This window comes from Geotrypetes seraphini, chromosome 5 (assembly GCF_902459505.1).
Source record: "Geotrypetes seraphini chromosome 5, aGeoSer1.1, whole genome shotgun sequence".
In the NCBI taxonomy this organism is placed as follows: domain Eukaryota; kingdom Metazoa; phylum Chordata; class Amphibia; order Gymnophiona; family Dermophiidae; genus Geotrypetes; species Geotrypetes seraphini.
Window position 1 is genome coordinate 198,131,536 of NC_047088.1, and position 22,648 is coordinate 198,154,183.

General features: G+C 42.5%; 1 protein-coding gene across 2 annotated transcripts in view; it reads left to right on the forward strand.

The window, feature by feature from the left end:
- The window catches only part of OLA1 (Obg like ATPase 1), a 488,867-nt gene that overhangs the window by 4,601 nt on the left and 461,618 nt on the right, over positions 1 to 22,648 (forward strand). For both annotated transcript variants that reach the window (XM_033946390.1, XM_033946391.1), the window contains exons 3-4: positions 1,163 to 1,306; positions 15,338 to 15,465. In XM_033946390.1, the coding sequence (XP_033802281.1) occupies positions 1,163 to 1,306; positions 15,338 to 15,465 (272 nt within the window). The remainder of the gene's footprint in view (positions 1 to 1,162; positions 1,307 to 15,337; positions 15,466 to 22,648) is intronic.

Consider the following 22,648-nt stretch of genomic DNA (forward strand, 5'->3'; position numbering starts at 1 on the left):
CATTCTTGATTGGGACTTATATACCACCTTTTGTAGTTTTACAACCACACTCAAAGCGGTTTACATACAGGTACTTCAAGCATTTTTCCTATCTGTCCTGGTGGGCTCACAATCTATCTAATGTACCTGGGGCAGTGGAGGATTGAGTCTGTTGCCTCTTGCCCCTTACTCTGTCTTTTACTTCTCTTCACAAAGCTGATGACCTCTTGTTGCAGTGTACAGCCTTGTAATAGTGCAGCATCTTTATGTTAGATGGCAGCATTTATTCTGCCCTCATAGACTAATAGCCCCCTCACTCCAATATCTGAACCTAGTTTTATGCACTGAATATAGCCTTGGTCTTCACTCCCAGTCCTCAAGGGCCACCAGTGGGCCCAATGAATATGCATAAGGGGTAGTGAAAACCAAGAGAATATAGAGAGGTGGAGTTACTTGCATAGTCATATTGCATAGTAGTATGTGCCTTTCTCTTCAACTGCCAACTCCAGACTCCATCCTTTCTGCCTTGCTGCACCATATGCTTGAAACAAGCTACCCAAATTCCTATGGCGGGCTCTGTCTCGGGCAGTGTTCAAGGCATGGTTAAAAGCTCAACTCTTTGAGAGTGCTTTTGACTCCTCTCACCTTGGGTTTTGCAACCCCAACCCTGTATGTCATGTCCTTCTGTCCAAGTTAGATTGTAAGCTCTTCCAAGCATGGACCGTCTATAAATGTCAAAATGTACAGTGCTACATATGCCTTTTAGCGCTGTATAAGTGATAAGTAGTAGTAGTTGATTTGTAGCCACTTGAATCTATATCTGTATAAAAATTGTTTTAAATAAAGCAGGCAGTGTTTCATTCATGCTGTTGATCTGTAGTAAGCATCTGCTTTTTGGAGTAGCCAGCTTGGATCTGCAATTTCATGGCGATGCCAGGAAGTATTTCTTCACCGAAAGGGTGGTCGATCATTGGAATGAACTTCCACTGCAGGTGATTAACGCTAGCAGCGTGCTCGATTTTAAAAAGAAATGGGATATGCATGTGGGATCTCTAGCGGGGTGAAGTCTGGGGGTGGGTCATTAGCGTGGGCAGACTTGATGGGCTATAGCCCTTTTCTGCCGTCATATTCTATGTTTCTATGAATTCACTAAAACCTAAGATCTGTGTTCTTCTTTTTGTAGGAAGTCAACATTCTTTAATGTATTAACCAAGAGTCAGGCACAAGCAGAAAACTTTCCTTTCTGTACAATTGATCCCAATGAGAGTCGTGTTCCAGTTCCAGATGCTCGGTTTGACTTCTTGTGCCAGTATCATAAACCTGCAAGGTAAGACTTTGGAATTAGTTGGCATTATTGCGCTGTAGTATATCTGAATATTTTAGAATATACAGTATATATAGATAAGCTTCCCTCTGTTCCAAGTTCTTGAAAAAGAAGGTCATTTAAATTGAATTCTAGTTCTGTTGATTTTTGCTTTTGGATAAGTGTTATCTGTTGTCAGATCCATCTATTTTTTTTGGGGGGGAGACATCGGATTTGTTCATTACTTTCCAGTCAAATGCCCTTTTATACTATAACTAGTCTTATAGCCCGTTACATTAACAGGTGCTAGAATATATGTGTGTGTGTGTCTGTCTTTATTTCTTTCTCTCTCTCTCTCTCTTAGCCGCTTTCTGTATTTCTGTCTTTCTTTTTCTTCGGCTGTCCACCCATTCTCCCTTCCTTTTACCTTCCCTGTGTCCACCACCACCCCTTCACTGCTCCCCTTATCCAGCAGCAGCCCTTTTCCCTTTTTTAAATTCCCTCCCTGTCCAGCAGCACCTCTTTCCTGTCGCCCTGTCCAGCAGTAAGCCTCCCTTCCTTTTTCTCCCCCCCCCGTCTCTTCCCCTGTCCATCAGCACCTCTTTCCTGCTCCCCCGTCCAGCAGTAGGCCTCCCTTCCTTTTTCTTCCCCCCTAGCACCTCTTTCCTGCTCCCCCCGTCCAGCAGTAGGCCTCCCTTCCAAAAAAAGCTTCCCACGACAAAGCGCTCCCTCCCTTCCCCCTCCCTGAACCCCAAAAAATGGCAGAAGGAATGCCGACTCCCTCCTGCCATCGAGCCAACTCCTTTCCTCTTCCCCCTCAAAAAAAAGACCAACACAGGAGGGATGCCCACTCCCTCCTGACACTGGATGCGGACCCCCGCTTCCCCTCCCCCTCCCCTTACCTCTAAAAGTTGGGAGCAGGAGGAGTGCTCAGTCCCTCTTGCTCCTCTGACGAACTGCGGGCCTTAGGCTCCGCCCCCAGTTCATCATGTGCTTTCTGCCCTCCGCCGACAGCCGCCAAAAGCCGCGGCGGCTTGCAGACGCCGACAGCCGCGGTGGCTGACAGCCTCAGTGCCGCCTGAAGCCGCGCATGCGCACTCCTACCTGCGGGGACCTACAGTGCATGGAAAACGGGAACATGCAGTTAAGAGTGCGCATGCGTGGCTTAGGCTTTTATTATATGAGATGGTTAGATGTGATGCCTATCAGTCACTGTGCAGAGAGGTGCGCCAATGTATCTTATTTGCTTATTCCAGTGCAATAGGAATGGTATGCTGAACCTTAGGGTAATCTGTCCATTTTTGTGAGCATACTGCAGAAAGATGTCAATCATACCTTTTGACTCCTACTCCCAGGAGTTTGCTCCCCTTTCAGTTTCTCTTTCTGCAGTCGAACATGAAAGGTGTCTTCTAATCAGCTCAGTTTATTTCTTTTTTATTTTGCAATAGTTTTGTGGTTTTTTGCTCTAATTGCAGTCTTTTTTGTAAAATCAGAGATCCCTTTTGATAAGGGTCTACTCTGCCTGTGTGGAGAGGAGCAGATTTTAAATCTTCAGCTGGCAGGTGTATCCTGGAACCTGTTTCTGCCAGCCTGCTGAAGATTTGTGGAGCTCAGGGTCTGTTCCCTTGGTGTTTGCTTGCCTCTTTAACTTGGTCAGAGGCTGGAGTGCAGACTGTGTAAATAAGGTAACGGGGTGGGGTGGTTGTTGGGTTGGGTATTCGCTCCATAAGACGTACCCTTATTTCCACCCACTTTTTTTGGGGAAAAAGTGCGTCTTATAGAGCGAAAAATACGGTTTCCTTATCCCAGGACAGTCAGGCAGCATATTCTCACACTTGAGTGATGTCATCCACGGAGCCCTGGTACGGATAGCTTTAAAAGTGTATCAGCACTTTAAGTTTTTAGAAACTTCGTGACTGCCCGCAACATGCATGCGCGAGTGCCTTCCTGCCCGACTTAGGCTCGTGGTGCCTCGATGCTTTGTTTTCCGCATAGCAAAGAAGTCATAGAAACATAGAAGATGACGGCAGATAAGGGCCATAGCCCATCAGGTCTGCCCACTCTACTGACCCACCCCCAAGTCTACTATCCTAGGGATCCCACTCCTGGTGACAGGTTCCCTTGGCTTAATGCATTTGTTTCTTTTCTTCTGGGGTTGTACTGCATGCAGAGTTTTGCATCTTAGGGTTTGTTTATATATATGTATATATATATATATATATGTATATATATATATATGTATATATATATATATGTATATATATATATATATATATATATATATATATATGTACTTTTAGTTTTTGGTCCCGTATTTGCATGGGGTTATCTGTGTTCTGGTAAGAATGAATATTAAGAAGCATACAGTGTGCTTTGTGTAATTTAATTTTGTGGTTAACCATTATGTGTTGTTAATATGATTATATTGTGTGTGTGTGTGTGTATGTGTGTATATATATGAAAAATGAATGGAAAAATGGTATTACAATTAGTACTATTCTGGGGACGGGGTCTGGGAAGGAGATTGGGTGGAGATGGTCAGGCTCTGGACACTGCTATAGACAACTAACTCAAAATACCTAATATCACTAAATCCTGAACCAACTCAAGTGTTATACTGGTACTGTTGTGGAACCTCAATCCTCCTTCTCTCCCTCCCGGTTTTTTGGAGGGTCCCATATGAGCCTTCAGAGGAAGCTTCCCTCATGGATCTTATGATCAAAGTGGTGTTTCTAATTGCAATTACCTTGGCTAGAAGAGTCTCAGAATTGCAAGCGTTGTTATGCAGGGAACTGTTTCTGAGGATTATGGAAACGGGAATGACCTTGCATACAGTACCTTCCTTTTTGCCAAAAGTTGTTTCAGCAATTCACATCAAGGAAGTCAGGTTATCAGCATTTCAACCTACTGGTTTTAATAAGAAAGACAAGGCTTTAAAGCTGCTGGACGTCCGTAGAGTTCTCTTGCATAACCTGGAAATGACTAATGAGTTTAGTCTATTGGACTGTCTCTTTGTCCGGACCAGAGAATCAAACTGAGGCAGACCAGCCTCCAAGACCTCCATTTCCCAGTGGATTCGGATAGCGATCTCCTCCACCTACATTGTCTGTTGAAAGCACATTCGAGCAGAGGAGTAGACTCCTTTTGGGTGGAAACAAGAGCGATACCACTGGAAGAGATATGTAAATCTGCGACATGGTCTTCTCTACACACTTTTACTAAATTCTATAAGGTGGATTTGACAGATCAAGAGGATTCTGCTTTTGGATCCTTAGTACTGAAAGCAGGCTTATCTTTTTAATTGGGACTTCAGGGACTGCTTAGGATACGTTCCTAAGGTTCAACATACCATTCCTATTGCACTGGAAAAAGCGATTAGGTTCTTACCTTGATAATATCTTTTCAATTCAATTTGGTAGGGGGGGGTTATTGATTTTACTAGATGTTTATATGGCAGATATCAAAGTGCTATTCTGGAATAATTTGTTGTAATATATTTTTTTTGTGCACTTGTTTAATTTGAAAACGAATAAAGAATTATTTAAAAAAAAAAGAAAAAAAAAGATATCTTTTCCAGTAGATAGGAGTGGTATGCCGAACCCCTCAGCCAATAATTTCTGATGCACCTGTTTCTGCCTTATGCTTCATGATCTTTTCCATAGCTAAGACTTCTCTGCAGTTGGACTATAAGTTCAGAATCAGTTTGTAAATAGAATCTAAAGAGATAATTGAGCTCTGCTAATGTCAAGCTTTTGCTTTTATTTGATGTGTTTTACTGTTTAATGGTAATGTTTGTTAATTTTACATTACAGTTTCATTATTGACTGTTAGAATGTTATATGAACAGATCAGAACCTTGGTTTTGGGGAGTTCCCTATTAGAGAATGACACAGTGGATGTTACCCGCAGCTAGCTCATCACGGGTACGGGGACAAGGCCATCCACCGCCATGTGGAGCGGTGAATGGCCTTGTCCTCGCAGTTAAGGGAGGGAATGCGCGCGGCCCCTCCCTCCTTCCTACCTACCCGAGTCTATCTATCTCCCTCCCTACCTTCCCCTTACCTTCGCGGCGCGTTTTAAGGTTTGAGACTTGTTGAAAGCCGCCGGAGCGTACGTGCAGTCGCGTGCGTGTATGGGCAGAAGCTACTCCTCTGATGCAACTTCCGGTTGTGTCGGAGGAGAAGGAAGTAACATAGAAGGAAGTAACTGGTAAAACAAATACAAGATACCTTGATAAAAGACAATACAAACTTAAGGAGGAAATTAGAAATGTTAGAAAATAATGTTCGCACAAATAATTTGCGCTTTTTAAATTTTCCCCGAGTTTTCTTTGTGACGCCATGAGAAATGTTGAAAGGGTATTTAGTTGAAACTTTGGGTGTCTCTAAGGAGTCGATTCCCCCATTTACCCAAGTATATTATCTACCTAGTAAAATTAATGAGCAGGCTGACCAGGTTCAACAATTTTGATGTATTTTGTTATAGCATTGTTGGAGACCTCAATAATAGAACAGGCTAAGTCTGCAATTGTCTTGGTAATTGTATCACTTAGTTAGATAAAAATTGGTTGTTGAAATTGTTTTTAAAGAATAGGAATAAAGAGTTCCTTGGTAGGAAAATACAGATCTTCCCAAATGTGTGTAGAGACCCAGTCCTGAAGACGCCAGTTCCTATTGCTAAAACCTGCTGTTATTTCAATTGTGGGGATTTTCTTTCTTCGTTTTCTGTGTAAGTGTATAGTTAGATTTGAAACTAATGAGTATATATTTTTTGATCCATGGCACTTTACCAAATTCTTAATCTTGAAGTGCCTGGAGAAAGAGGGAACAACAACGATTTAATTTGACTCCTTTTGTAATGATTAGTTAGCCTTATTTCTTCTATTTTCTTCATTTTTAATTATATTACCCACTCATTGAAAATCTTGAATTTTGTTTGGTGCATTAATTGATTCTTTTTGTAAAGTTCGTTTAATTTATGTAATCTTTTCTGTACAAGATGTTCAAAATGCTAGTTAAATTTTGAAAATTGATAAATAATTAAAAAAAGTAAAGTATAGTATCACTTTAAGCTTTAACAAGCTTTTAGATTGCTTGTACTGCACATGCGTGAGTGCCTTCCTGCCCGACGCCAGCTTGCGAAGTCATCATTTTTTTCCGCGGAGTGAAGATGTATCTTTTGCTGCTCCATCAAGTTGCCTTCCCATTTATATTTTATTTCAATCTTTTTCAAGTATTTCAAGTTTTTCTTCTGCTACTTTTCTTTTGAAAACATTGTTGGGACCTCTAAACTACTTCTAGGTCATCTCTTTTTTTTTTTAATCTCTTATTGATAGTACATTCGTTTCTGATAATGTGATATAGTCATGTCCTTTGTAGGACTCATTCCTGTTTTCTTATTCCTTATGGGAAGACTCGGAACTCCTCCATGGTGACATCAAAATTCTGCAATCTTGTTCCACTGTCGGAATCGTTTTAACTGGCCCTAAGGTCAATAAAACTGATCTCTTGCTAGAACCATTTCTTTATGGTCTAGCAGGGCTACTTTTCTTCTTGCTTTTACCTAGCAAGGAAGAGTTTGGGGCTGCTGTGGAGGAGCAGAATGGTTGGTTTGATGCCTTCTTTCTGCCATCATGTTTCTGTAGAACATATTGTAGTGTACATTTCGGCCTTGTAGTTCCTTCAATGGAATTAGTCTAATATCCACACAGAAAACCTTGTTCTGAATCTGTGGTTTTCTGGCTGACCCTCTGATGTTAGCTTGATGATAGCGGCTATGAGTGGATCCCTGACAAAACTATGGTGAAACATGTCGGGTCCAACCGCTTAGTCTCCTGAAAGTAAAGAGACAGTCGACTATTACCAAGATAAGTAAAATTACAAAATTAACAATATAAAAAGTAAGAGATTTAATTAAAATGCAGTAAATTGTTAAAATGGAGCCCAGACCGGTGAGGAGTTAACACATGAATCTCCCTGTAGAAAGACTCTTAGTGTGGGACGGAGGAGTGGTGTTTCTGAGGTCTTGTGGCTAAACAGTGCATATATCATTTAAAGAAGTAAGGGGAAAGTAATGAAGAGAGTGAGAGCACCTTAGAAGAAGTGAATTCAAGTGATGCTTATTCATAAGCCATATGGCATACACAGTCCATGTTATCCTATTCACCTCAGTGCTTCAGTGATTTCTGGCATCCTAGTGGTCTGAAGCTTTCAACCCCTTATCTGAGAACATTAAGGTTACTTCAGCATTTCTTCACTGGTGGATGCATCCAATCAATCTTCATTGAATCCTTTTCTGTGCAAGGCTCAGTTTTTTCCTGCTGGTTACCCATTTCCTCTCATATTTACTGTTATTTGTGACCACTTTCCTTGGAGCACATCTATTGCTTTCCAGGAAGATTCTATTCAGCACCTCAACTCTGCAGGCATATTGTCTATTTTCGTTTAGTTAGGTCACTATCAACTCTCTGACATCTTACCTTCAGTTGATGCCACTAGCTCAGAAGTAATTTCTTCCATTTTTATGGGTAACACACGACTAAACTCTGTTATCCATCATCCCTCCTCTATAGCAAAGTGAGAGAGTACAGGAGTTCAATAACAAAGGCTTGTTAGTTGTTTTTCCTGTTCACATTCTTGTGTACAGGTGTTTTTATGTGGCACTTTACTACTTGGGACCACATTTTCATTTTTCATGGCTTCTTTCTCCGTTCTTTATTTTTACTGGGAGAAAAATTTATATATATTTGATTTCCAAGTTTCTAACGTGCAATTAAGGCTATACTACTTTACTTCTAGACATATACTTTCTTGTGCAATCCCCCTTTATGCTGGGAACAGGTGGGAAGTAGTCTTCCCCTGTTGCCAGAGGCTGTAGGAACATCAAGTAACTGAAACTCTGCCCCTCCCACTGTGCTCATCTCCTGGACATGCTCCCTGGATATCAGTTTTGTATTTTCTCTTCTTCTCGTGTTTCATTTTTTAAATTTAGTGCATTATTTTAATCTTTTTTTTGCGGGTTTGCCCTTGTGCTGTAGAAATACCCTGTGGGGATATCCTTTCGGCGGGGATCACAGACTTTGGAGTAAAGTCTGCTTCTGGGGGGTTACCTATTACTGCAGTAAGCTCACTGGACAGCCTGCACATTGAATCGGAGCTCCGGGCTCGGGAGCTAGCTTACCCCGGGTTCGTCTGCTAGTGGGTAGAGCGTAGGCTGTGCGGTTCTGTGGAGGTGGGATCGGGACTGAACTGCATACCTTCCATGAGTGATCCGGTGATGTTGGAAGTTGCTAACCAAGGTGGCCAGGTAGGTGAGGCAGTTAGAAGACTTGAAAGCCAGTTTTCCAGTTTCCTGAAGTATGAGATCTCCCTGCATGATGTTTCAGTATTGCTTGCCATTTGTCTATTATAGCACATAGCTGCTTGCCTGCCTGGTTTAGTGATTTTGGGAAGTCCTAAAAAGGTTTTTTTGGGTGGTTTCCCTGCATGCCCTAACCTCCCCACCTCTAAAATTGTAAAATCACTGTTTTCCAGGGTTCCCTGTGTTTTTCCTGGGCTGTTTTAGGGCAAAATCAGCACCCGTTGTGGCCATCTTGGATTTTTTCCAAATTTTTTAAAAGTATAGTTTTATACTTAGAAACTTAGTTTTTGCTCCAAACTTCTCAGATGGCCTCCTCAGGACAGGATGGCATGGAATCATGTCTCGTTTGCAGTGGATGGTTGTCAGATTTGCAACCGTTTTCCATGTGCGCTGCAACCCGCAAGGGGGGGCGAGGTGTGCACAGATTCAGTGCTTTCCACCTCTGGAGAGGTCCTTCTTGGACTTACTGCTGCAAGAGATGCGAAAATCACACCGGGAAACCCTCAGAAGGATGATGGCAACGTTTTGGTGTAACGCAAGCGCAGTTCCAGTGAAAAGTCTTATAAATCATCTATGCTCTTTAAATCTGAGGCGCACAGAGTGGCCCTTGCCGCAGGGAGAATTTTTCCCCCTGGAATTTTTTTTTTTAAACAAGTATGCCTGATATATTATATTCACCAATTCATGGGGAATTTGTGAATATGATATATCGGGCATACTTGTTTTTTTTTTTTAAACAAACAAACTTGTTTTAAAAAGAAAAAAAAAAAGTCCAAGCCTGTGGGTTATCCTCAGAAGACATTCCAATTTGCTGGTTGTTCTCCTCCACTGGACGCCAGTCTGTCTCTGTGCTCCCAGACAGGGACCCCGGAATGCAGACGGACGATGCCTGCCATCGAGGCGGCATCTCTTTCCAGCCCCATGCTTTCTCAGGGCACCTCGGAGGCATCTGCTGATGTGGCTAACCTAGCTGACCTTTGTGATCAGGATTTGTGTGGCTCCTGAGATCTAGTGGATGATCCCTCTGTTCGCATTCTTTAAGTCTAATCGTCTTGAGGATCTCATTTCAGAAGCTCTGCGGGAATTGCCTACGCAGGCGGAACAGTCCATCCAAGTGGAATGTTCCTTGATGAGTGGTAAAGACCACTCTCTGCCTCCCTTCTTAATACTCCGGATCTGGTCTGGATTCTTTTGGAGGTTTGGGGATAACCTGGAGGGTCCCCTAAAATATGCTCAGACCATGGTGAAGCTTTACCCCATGTTGCCAGAGTTTTCCAAGTGCTTTGCTTCTCTGAAGGTGGATTTGGCTGTGGCTCAGGTCACCAAGCGTACCTCCAGAGGACGTAATAGGACAGAGTATGGTACTGGAGTTCAAGAAAGGATTGGACAATTTCCTGCTGAAGAAAGGGACAGAAGGGACAGGGATAGGGGGCTACTGCGCAGGTCCTGAACCTGTTGGGCACGATGGACCTCGGGTCTGACTCAGTGGAGGCATTGCTTATGTTCTTATGTTATCAAGCTTTCTGGTGCAGTGAGAGACAGTGACCTCGGCCCTGTGGGTCCTGGAGCTTCTACCCGACGGCCTCAAATTGGAATTTTACCGACCTCTGATTTCTTTCTGGATACTCCTACGGGATGTTCCGAAAAGACACTCGGGGTGCAGGCCCCACGGTTCGCTAGCTGCTAGATCTTGCGGCCATCGAGCCCGTACCAAAGGAAAACTTGGGCTCGGGGAGATACTCCATATACGTCATCATTTCAAAGAAAGGCTCCGACTATTGGAGACCGATTCTGGACTTCAAGATGGTCAATGCAGCACTGAAGGTACTGTGTTTCAGAATGGAAACTGTGCGGTCAGTCATTGCGGCAGTGACACCGGGGGAGTTCCTGGCCTCCCTGGATCTCATGGAAGCGTATCTTCATGTTCTCATCTTTCTTCGTCACAGGAGATTCCTACGGTTCCATGACCTGGATCAACACTTTCAGTTTGCCGCTCTTCTGTTTGGCCTGGTGGCGGTGCCCAGGACCTTTACCAAGATCATGGTAGTGGTATTAGCTCGTCTGTGCGCTCAGGGTATCCTGGTCCATCCCTATCTAGACGACTGACTAATCAGAGTTCTCTCCTTGGCGGAGGGGACCCGAGCGGTGCAATAAGTGGTGCAGCTACTGCAACGCCTGGGATGGGTGATCAATCTGGAAAAGAGCCAACTCGATCCTACACAGGATCTGGAATATCTGGGGGTCCAGTTCCACACAGCTCAGAACAAGTGTTTCTCCCACTGTCTCGAAGTGAGAAGATTTCACATTCCATTCGAGTCATGTTGCCAGGTTCTGGGGCTCATGGTGGCATTGATCGTTGTGGTTCCTTAGGCAAGGGCTCGGCTGTGTCCCCTTCATGAGCCATTGCTGTCCTGATGGAATCCACAATGGGACTCGTTAACTGCTCCGCTTCCCTGGTTGCTAGCGCCGTGCAGTAGTATGTAGTGGTGGCCGAGTCCTCTGACTCTGTTGTAGAGCCTGCTGCTTCGGATTTTGGACTGGGTGATTCTCTCCACAGACATGAGTCTCTCCGGTTAGGGAGTGGTTTGTATGTCTGCCCAGGTGCAGGGCCGGTGTTCGCCTTTGGAGAGCAAATGGTCAATCATTTGCATGGTGCTAAGGGGAATTCGCCTTGCTACATTTCCAGAAGTGTCTCCATTATCAAGCTGTCCGAGTGGTCTCGGACAATTCCATGGTGGTGGCATATATCAACCAGCAGGGAGGCACCTGGAGTCCTCCTCTGAGCTTGGAAACTCGGCTACTCTTTTCCTGGGCGGAAAAGCACCTAGTAGCTCTGTCCGCTGCACATGTGGTGGACGTAGAAAACGTTCAAGTGGATTTTCTCAATCGACAGACTCTGGATCCCGGTGAGTGTTGTCTCTCTGGAGAGCATTCAAGTACATAGTGCGCCAGTGGGGTCGTCCAACGTTCAACCTTATGGTGACCGCTAAGAACAAGAAAGTGGACAGGTTTTACAGTCGGCGAGAGGCTGGCAGCGAAGGCCTGGATGCTCTGGTGCATTCATGGCTTCGGTGCGGTCTCTACGTTTTTCCCCTGTGGCCCATGATAGGACATCTTTTACATCGCATTGTACACCACGGAGATCCAGTGATCTTGGTGGCCCCAGATTGGCTGAAGAGACGGTGGTATGCCGATCTGGTTCAGCTCCAGCATGGTCAAGGTCTTCGACTTCTGTGCCACCCTCGTCTTCTTACTCAGGGTCCAATTGCTCTGCAGGATCCGGACTGCGTTGGTCTTAGGGAATGGCTTTAACAGCCAGGGGCTATTCGTACATTGTCATTGCGACATTGCTGCATAGCAAGTGGAGGTCCACGGTCACAGCCTATGCCAAAGCCTGGAAGTGTTACCAGGATTGGTGCTCCAGTTCTCAGGTGGATTCCTCAGTCCCCTAGGTGGCGCAGGTTCTGGATTTTCTGCAGGATGGCCTGAAAAAGGGTCTTGCTTTGGCTGCCCTCAGGGTGCAGATCGTGGGTCTTCCTTATTTGGGTCCTGTATCTCTCAGAGGCTCACTAGCATCTCATCTGGACGTTGTCTGTTTCTTGAGGGGAGAAATTCGACTGAAACCTCCCTTGCATCCACCTTACCTGATGTGAAATCTGAATCTGGTTCTGCACTCTCTGGCTCGTCCACCCTGTGAACCACTTGAACAGGCCTTGTGGAAGGATCTTAACCATCAAGACTGGTTTCCTGGTGGCGATCATGTCTGCCCATAGGGTCTCGGAGCTCCAGGCCCTCTTGTACCGGGATCTTTTCCTGGGGATCACAGATTATGCTGTGCTATTACGGACAGTGCCTTCCATCCTTCTTTAGGTGGTTTCTGTTTCCCATGTGAATCAGGAAGTTCATCTTCCAGCTTTCATTCCCTCAAGTTCCAAGTCCCGGGACCGGATCTTGCGGTCACTGGACGTTCGCTGCCTACTTCTGCGTTATTTGGAGGTCACCAATGAGTTTCGCCTCTTGGACCATCTGTTTGTTCTCTTAGATCCTGCCTGTAAAGGTAGGCCTGCCTCTAAGGTTACCATCTCCAGATGGATTTGTGTAGCCATTTCTGCGGCCTATGTGGCGGCAGGGAAAAAGCCCCCTTTTGGGGTATGGGCGCATTCTACTAGAGGTGTTTCTTCTTCTTGGGCAGAATCTAAAGCAGTTTCGCTGGAAGAGATTTGCAGGGTGGCCACTTGGTCTTCCCTGCACACCTTTATCAAGCTTTATCAGATAGATGTGGCGGCCAAGCAGGATGCTGCTTTTGGGACGTTGGTGTTGGCAGCTGGCTCCTCCGTTCCCCCCCCCTAATGTTTTGGGACTGTTCTGTTACATCCCACCTGTTCCCCGCATAAAGGGGGATTGTACAAGAATGAAAGATTAGGTTTTTACCTCTGCTAATCTTCTTTCTTGTAAATCCACCCTTTATGCTCTATTTTTGTCTGATTTGCAGGTTGCCTGGCCGATTGCTGGTAAGCTGGATTTCATCAGACCAGTCTTTCTAGGGTTACCATCTATTTATCTATGGAATCAGGTTAGCAGGGTTCCTGGGTTTTTGCCTCTTTCTAACTCTATAAGCTGTGTTTCGCTATAACCCTGTCTTATAGTTCAGGTTTTAATTTTTCATAGTCTGTTTTCAAATTTGCATTGTTGCTGTTTTGAATATGTTAACATGAGCAAAATTGATTGTTTGGTGGGGAGTTCCCCATTACCCCCCTCTCTCTTTTGTTTCTTGTTTCTCCTGTAGAGATTCCTGGGTTCTTGAAGACTAACTGGTATCCAGGGAGCATGTCCAGGAGATGAGCACAGTGGGAGGGGCTGAGTTTCAGTTAATTGAAGTTCCTAAAGCCCCTGGCAACAGGGGAAGACTACTTCCCACCTGTTCTCAGCATAAAGGGTGGATTTACAAGAAAGAAGATTAGCAGAGGTAAGAGCCTAATCTTTCATTCATGGGTTCAAGTCCCAATTTTAGTAACAATCTAACCTTGCTAAGCTCCTCTTTTTTCAATAAATAAGCCTAAAAAAAACAAATCCCAAACAACCCCACCAATTCATCAACTTTTTGTTTTTACAAAGATGTTAAATAATTCTGTTCACGCTTTCCTTACTAATCCCCCCTTAGCGCAGGGAGCCGTGCTGAATGCTCTATGCTGCCCCCAATGCTCATAGAGTTCCTGTGAGCAGCGCGGAGCATTCAGCAAGGCTCCCTGCACTAGTAACTGCTATGTCAGTAAAGTAAAAAAGGGGGGGGGGGTAAATCTCCGAGAGGATTTAGTCTTTATTGGCATATTGTTTATGTAATATGCTTCCCCTTTCTGTTCTCTGCTGATTCTTTCGTTTTAAGGCTTATTACAATCCTTTCTCAGCCTTCAAGAGATTTGTATTTTGTGTTTCTTGTACTGATGAATAAGTAGAGTGTTCATTTTTCTAAATAAAGAATAAAAAAATCAAAAAAAAAAATCTATATAATCACAATATTTTTTGTCAGGAGATTATTTTCTCCACAGTAAGTTGCTGTGTCATTCTAATTTTATACTTCATAGCATTGGCTTTTCTTTCCTTCTAGGATAGTTCCTCCTTTTTATCCTCTCAGACTATTCTTTTCACGAGAAGCATGCTTTTGTTGTTTACAAAATTTCTTTCCCTTCTCATTTGTATCTATTCTTAAGACCTGGCTGGTTTCACCTGCTCATTCGGTCTGCTACTCCATATGGGTGCATTTATCAGTAGTCCTTTCTTATTTGATTATTGAATCTTTTTGGCGTCTCCATCACCTAGATTTAGATTTGCCTGCCTCTAGGAGGTTGTTTATTATTTTCTCAACTTCCATACATACTGTATGAGCTTTCTTGGAATTCTCCTTTTACCTCTAGTAGAGCATGGAGTTCCTTTTTCCTTTTTTCGTTAGGTTCCTTCCCTTGCTTCTGTGCTGTCGGATCAGACATTAGGTCATGGTTTTTGCAAGGCAACTCAAATTTTTGTGATTTTTTGAAACCCAACTCTCCCTCCATCCCTTTACTAAAGCTAGGGAGTCCCACATGTGAGAATATGCTGCCTGCTTGTCTAAGGATAAAGCACAGTTACTTACTGAAACAGGTGTTATCCTGGGACAACAGGCAGATATTCTCACAACCCGCCCACCTCCCGTAGTTGTCTTCTGCGCTTGGGCATAGAACTGATGACCTTGTAAGGCACTCGCACATGTTAAAGCTTGTTAAAGCTTAAAGTGATACTACACTTTCCACTGTCCATACCGGGGCTCCATGGATGACATCACCCACATGTGAGAATATCTGCCTCCTGTCTCGGGATAACACTTGTTATAGTAAGTAACTGTGCTATCTGGTGGTACATGTTGCATGCTGTAGCACTGGACATCAAATCTGCACAATAGGGCTGACTGGGCTCAGCTGACTGTGAGGATGACACCTTTGATCTTATGCAGAGATGACTTACAGTATCAAAATGATAGATGCAGGTTAGCTGGGTAGACATTGGCACTATTTTGGACAGTGAAAGGTTACGTCCATTCTAAATTCAAAGGGGGGGGATAAGGAATGAACTGTGGCTAGGATATAGTTGACTACCATATCTTTCATTGTACTGAATTGCTTTAGGCTTCTGCTTAATGGAGAAACTTTCACATTTATCTTTCAGCAAAGTTCCGGCTTTTCTTAATGTGGTTGACATTGCTGGCCTTGTGAAAGGAGCCAGTACCGGACAAGGTCTGGGGAATGCCTTTCTGTCTCATATTAGTGCCTGTGATGGGATCTTTCACCTAACACGTATGTAAATTTGTTACTTTTGATATATTATTTTCTTGTTGTGGTTATTTTACAGGGCCCTTCCAAATGTCTTGTAAGAATTATAGAATCCTAGGTTATCTCAACAGATCAAGCACATAGCAACCTTTTATCTGGAAAATAACTAGCAACTATGATGCTCAATATAGTTACAATATAGGTGTTACAAGGGGTGCTCAATAATTTATCTACCTGAGTATGAAAGAAAGTAGCAAGCATGTTGTGACATGTCTTAAGGTTACTTGTTCACAGTTGTGGCTCAATGTAAGTCTAGCATTACAAGAGACAAGATGTCAGGAGAGTTCTTGTGAGAATCTGCTAGTTTTGGAGCACCGTTCAGTAATAAAATTTCTCACAAAAGAAGGGAAAAAGCCAAAGGAGAGCCTTGAACACATGACTGCAGCTTATGGTGAGTGTCCCATCATCCTACAAAGTAAAATTTTGGAGCAAGCAGTTTAAGTGGGGTAGAGAGTCCATTGAAGATGATCCTCACACTGGACGGCATGTGGAAGCAACTTCCACAGAAATGTGCAAGAAAGTTGAGGATTTAATTTTGTCAGACAGATTAAGGATTCCTGAATAGCTGAAGAAATGGGCATCTCGGCAGGAAAATAATTAATGAAAAGTTGAGCATGTCCAAGGTTAGTGTAAGATGGGTTTCAAGAATGCTGACGTCATGCCAGAATGTCTCGAGGTTCCAGTGCGGCCAGGAGAACGTGGAGATGCTCCGTGAAGACCAAGTGAACTTTTTTTTATCATTTGGAGATAAGACTTGGGTCTATCACAGAGATGAAGTCCAAAATGAAGTCAAAGTAGTGGAGGCACAAGTCATCCCCCAACCCAAAAAAAGTTTAAGACAGAAAAATCTGCAGGTAAGGTCATGGCCACTGTCTTTTGGGATGATGAAGGACTTTTGCTTCTGGAGTTCATGCCACACAAGACAACCATAACTGGGGAGTTACGCCAACATAATGATCGCTTTGCGAAAGTCAATCAAGGAGAAAAGATGAGGAAAACTCACAGCAGGTGTGCTGCTTCTTCACGACAATGTGCCAGTGCACATGTCATGGCAATCACAGGCTGCTTTCCGAGAATTTGGGTTTCAGCAGCTGAACCATGCACCCTACAGTCCTGACCTGGCTCCCTTGGATTATTTCCTGTTCGAGTTTTGAAGAAATCTCTCAATGGACAGCGGTTTTCAAGTGATGATGTCAAAGAAGCTATGATGCCATGGTTTGAAGGTCAAACAGAAGAATTATTTTCAAAGGGATTAAAGTCATTGCAGAAAAAGTGGTTGAAGTGTATGGAGCTATCAAGGAACTATACTGAAAATAAAACAAAAGTTTTTTTGAAAACATTTTTCTTTCTTGCTGAGATAGATAAATTATTGAACACCCCTCGTATGTTATGTTAATCAGGTTTTCTATCCCACCTTTACCTATCCAGTTCAAGGTCAGATTACATTACAGTTATCCAGGAAGTTACAATGGACAGTTTGACATGGACATTCAATAGAGTTGCTAGTACAGGTAGATCAGAACAGTTATTAATATAGTTAGGTCATAGTTACAAGTTTAAGTAAGTCATCTTTGACTCATCATTATAACTCAGGAGATGCAATGGACAGTTTAGAAATGGGCTTTTACAATTACCATCGGAATCCAATAGATGAGAGCAGAATAGGCCAGGTCTTCAAACTTTAATAGCAATCAATAATACAATACATAAAATGCGTCAAATCAATCAGTCATAAAAACATCTGACAAGTCATAAGACGCATTTATGTACTGTACTATTGGTTGCTACTAAAGTTTGAAGATCTGGCCTGTTCTGCTCTCATCTATTGGATTCTGTGGTTCCTTGTGCAGAGGTGAATGTCTCCATTATTTTTGTGTTTTACAATTACCAATACAGTTACTTCCAGGTTGATTCTCTGTCTTGGTACAGAAATGCTTTTAAAAGTTTTCTGAACCTGATATAGTGGTCACAAGATTGTACTGTAAGTGGTAGTTGGTTCCAGCATTTTGCTAATTGATATTGTTGCATGCTGGGAATTTTATGTGGAAAAGATTTCTGGTGGAATATCTTTTGGAGGCACCTTGGCTTGGGGTGGCTAACTCTGTTAGGTAGTCTGGGGTATTCCCTGTCAGGATCTTAAAGGCATTGATGTCTAATTTTAAATTTGATCCTTGCGGTTATGGGCAGCCAATATAGTTTCACGTAGTAGGGCTGTAGGTGTTCTGATTTCCATAGTCCGCCTATAGAAGACGCGATAGCAGTGTTTTAGTCAGTATCTTGTCAAGATAGGATTTGGGATTGCACTTAATTTTGGAAAGCCTCTGTTTTGAAGTATTAAGTATTATCTGATGAATCTTAACTTTTTCATCACAAGGAAAGATTGTTTTATTAATGATTTTACGTGGCTCTTCATGGATAGGTTTTTATCAATTTCTACTCCTAAGATTCGGGATTGTAGTTCTAATGGAAAAGTCTGTGTCATCTGCTGTAATCCTTGAAGTGTAGTGTGGATCAGTTCATGGGTCTAGCCAGAGGAATTTGATTTTGTTCTTATTTAGTTTGAGGTAGTGGGCTGAGGTCCAGTTTTCCATGATGTGATGAGGGTGCTGGTTAATGAAGCTGTTACATGTAGCATGATCGTTATGTCATCTGCATGTTACTAGTGCTGCAACCACCATTTTGGTACTGTGATTTTTCTTCAATCCCAATTGTGAAGGCGAGTAGATCTAACTGATGGTTCCCAAGTTGAAAACTGATGGTGAAAGTGGAGATCCTTGGGGGACCCTGCTGGGAGGGTGCCAACTGTCAGAAAGTACACCATCCTTATGTACAACATAGTGCTGAGTTGTTTGTAAGCCTTGGAACCAGGAGAGATCTGGGCCACTAAATTTGAAATCACTGAGGATCTAAGACATTTGATCGAAGTCTATTAGATCAAATGCACTGCTTAGGTCAAATTGGATTATGATTGTGCTGTGACCCTTGCTTAGTAGTTCTTTACTGCATGTTACTAGCACTGCAAAAACCTTCTCAGTACTGTGATATTTTTTTGAAAACCGATTGTGAAGGGTGGAAGATATTGAAGCACTGTAAGTAGCATTCAAGTTGCTCTGTGACATATCCTTCCATCCATCATTTTGATAAATAGGGGGATGGAAACTACTGACCAATAGTTGGTCACATCAGAGGGGCTGAGTTTTGGGTTCTTGGGAATGGGCATTAAGATAATTTCTCCTCCTGATTTGGGGGAAAAAGCCAGTGATAGGTGATAGTTGAGTCATTGGGTTGTTATTTGTATGGTTGTTGGGGTGGCTGCTTTGAATCAGGTAAGGAGGGCAGGTGTCAAGGCTGCAGTATGCTTTGGAGTATTTTAGGAGAAACCATTTTGTGTCTTTGAATTTAATCTCTTCAAAATCATTCCACGAACTGTTTGTTGGCATTTCTATAGGTGATTTTGTTGCAATGGGTCTAGCTGGACTGGCGATTGGCTGGCCTGGACCTTTTCTCCAACATCAGAATTGACATTGGGGGAATACTTCCTCGATCTAATTCTCTGGTCACCCAGTCAAAGAATTCAGTCGGATTTCTTTGGCATGATTTACTTTTAATAAAGCCTCGGATCTTGTAACCCATCAGATTCTAGGAATTTCCCTATCATCTCCTTCAGCAATGCTTCCATTATTTTTTCAATAATGTAATGTAATGTAATTTATTTCTTATATACCGCTACATCCGTTAGGTTCTAAGCGGTTTGAATAAAATATACATTAAGATTATAAATGAGAAGTAAGAAGGTACTTAAAAAATTCCCTTACTGTCCCGAAGGCTCACAATCTAACTAAAGTACCTGGAAATTAATAAAGAGAAAATAAAGATGGTTGAAAAAAGAAAAATTCTATGTGAATTTATAGGATGGAAATTAAACTGACAGTGAAGAACTGTATGAAAAATACATATGGAATTCAGTTAGAGAGGGTAGGTTACAATCTATTTATGGTATTTGTTTAATTGGAAGGTGTTAAGGTGGGTAATTTGGGGGAAGGTTATCTGAAGGTAGGTGAATCTTCTGGAGGTAAAAGAGGAGGGGTTAAGATATTTGGATGAATTTTTTGAAAAGCAGGGTTTTGATTTCTTTTCTGAATGTTTTGAAGTTGTCTGAACTGAAGTGAAGCTTACCGGCCTGTGATTTCGCATTTCATCTCTGCGACTAGTTTTGTGACGAAGAACTACATCTGCTCTTCTCCAATCCCACAGAACCAGGGATTTGTCAAACAAACCTTTAACTGGAGCTGCCAGAACCTCTCTTGAGCTCCCTCAATATCCAGGGATGGATCCCGCCTGGTCCCATGGCTTTGTCAACCTTCAATTTTTCAAGTTGTTCATAAATACTTTCTTCCATGAATGGTGCGGTATCCACTCCATTTTCATATGTAATTTTGCCTGCTAATCGTGGTCCTTCCCCAAGATTTTCTTCCTTGAACACAGAAGTGTTTGTTTAGCACGTTTGCTTTTTCTTCATCACTTTCCACATAGCAGTTCAAAGCTTCTTTCAGTTGCACAATTCCATTTTTTGTCTTCCTTCTTTTACGAATCGAAATTTTTTTTTCCTGAATTGGACAGCTCTAACATACACGCACAAACGCTTCTTTGCTTATTCTCCCCATTAGTTTACAAACAATGCTATGATCAAGCATATTGATTAACAACTGTTTTTTAGGTTGATGTTAGTAAATTTGAATAAATAAACTGAATACTACCTTCCATTTTTTTCTGTTGATGATCTAGAATCCCCTTTTCTTGTGGTCCATAGCTTTTAAAAAAAAAATCTTTCTTATGATTTGTTGGTTAGAAATATTTACTGTACAAAGAATATCACTTAAATTGTATCATTGAAATTCTATAATAAAACATTTAAAAATAGTGAATACTAACCCCTACTTCCACAGGATAAAGAGGCAGGGGTGGGGGCAAAAGTATACATCAGAAATTTTGTTTAGAAAATCCCATGCTGCTTTTTTTCCTGCTTCTCCTCACATACTTTTGTGCCTGCAGAAAATGCAGGGAAAAGACTCTGTGAAGTACTGGATGGAAGGTAAGACTTTAGTGGAGAAACTTGTTAATAGTTGCTTTCAAAATTCCAAGCTCTCCCACCCCCGCGTCCCATGTTACCTGTGTTTATGCATTTTATTCATGGAGATGCTGCCATGGTCTGTATGCTTAGCATGAAACAATGAGGGTGGTACATGTTGTCAGGTACACTGCATCTAGTTGGCTGCTACTCCACTCAGACTGAAAGTGATTTTCTAATCCAGTTTTCCCTCTGTTATCTTTAATGTGCTCTAGTTTGTTGGAGAGAGGTTCTGTGGTGCAGTAAGAGTTATATGAAATGATTGTTACTTGATATCTTATTTTCTCCATGGGAGCCACAGTGATGCTAGTACTTCCTAAGTAACATGCAGCCTTGCTTTTCTAAGCTTGCACACCGACATTGCTTGATTCCGTCCTGTTTCTGCATTTGTAGAATTTCATAAGCTGACTACAAAGAGGCTCTAGTAACGTTTGTAGGGGTGAGCTAATTATATTGTGGTTGAGCATGTCTAAGTACTAAAAACAATATGTACTTTCTTGCCTTCAGATTTAAATCCTGAGTTGCTTCATCATTATATATTTTTTACATGTGATGTTGACCAGGGACCACAGATTTTTCTCATCATCCTTAAACACTGCAATGCTGTTCTGTCTGTGGAGCCTAGGACAAAAAGATTTTTGAGAATTCTCATTTGGTTTAACATCTATGTCCATGCCATGGCTTTTACGGCAGAAGAAAGATCTTGGAACTGGGACAAATTGTGTAGTTGATTAACATACAACTTTTGCAGAAGTCTATCTGTGGATACAGATGTAGCACTGTATTGATGGAAGTGGTATTTAATGATACTGTAGTTCAGAATTTTTAAAGCCATGTGAAAAACTTTGCAGATTTAAAACCAAACAAATACTTTTCATGTTCTATCAGCAGTTTATTACTAGAGTTTTGGTAGGAATTGGAGTTCAGAGTATGGGTAGCAGATGTGGGCTAACAGTTAAGACAGAGTTGTCTGGAACTTGTGAGTGTGTCAGCATCTCTAAGGGAATCACTTTTGTATAGCCCATTGGGCAGTATGGACTGTGGTCAAAAACTTTGCATATATAGTATGTTGTATCATTGCTTTGTTCTCCACTATACTGGAGGGTAATTTCTGTGTTGATAGGAGTAGAACCTCCTTTGGAGTAGAACTATCCAGATAAAAGCTATAGCTATTTTTTTAAATAATTTAACCACAGGTTTTTTGTTGTTTTTTTTTTTTAAAACCAAGTCCTGTTTTTTTTCTCTCTGCATTTCAATTAAAGAAATGCTGATGTAGGTATTGAAAGGACAGTATTCAATGATATTTCCTTGGGTAAAATTCAGGATTGTACACTTACCGTATTTTTCGCTCCATAAGACGCACGTGACCATAAGGCACACCTTAGATTTAGAGGAGGAAAAACCAAGAAAAAATATTTTGAACCAAAATTGTGTCTCTGAACCCAGCCCCCTAGAAAAATAGACAAATATACTACAGCAGACAGATTTTGATCACTAAATTGAAATCCTACCTTTGTTATCTGGCAATTTCAGTTTTTTCTATCTTTCCTTCCTTACTCAGGCCCAATTGTCTTTTTCTATTCCCTCCCTCCTTCCTTCCTTCCTATGTCCCGAGTTCATGCCTCCTCCCCCTCACAGCCTTCCAGCCTTTGTCCTTCCTCCCTCCCACAACGAAGCCTGCCTGCCTTCCTCCCTGCTGCGTCGATTCCTCCTCCCTGGTCCGCCGTTCACCCACTGTTGCTGCAACTCCACAAAGGGAAGGGCTGGCGGCGTGCAATCGGGCCCACAAGCCTTCCCCCGACATCAATTCTGATGTTGGAGATAAGGTCGGACCTTCTCTCCAACGTCAGAATTGACGTCGGGGGAAGACTTGTGAGTCTGCTTGCACATCACTGGCCCTTCCCTTCCTTTCCTGTGGCGGCGAGCGGGTAAGAGAGTGACAGATTGCATGGGGAGAGGTAGCACTGCGAGAGACAAGTTGGAAGTAGATTGCAATAATCTAAGCATGAGGTTCCAAGA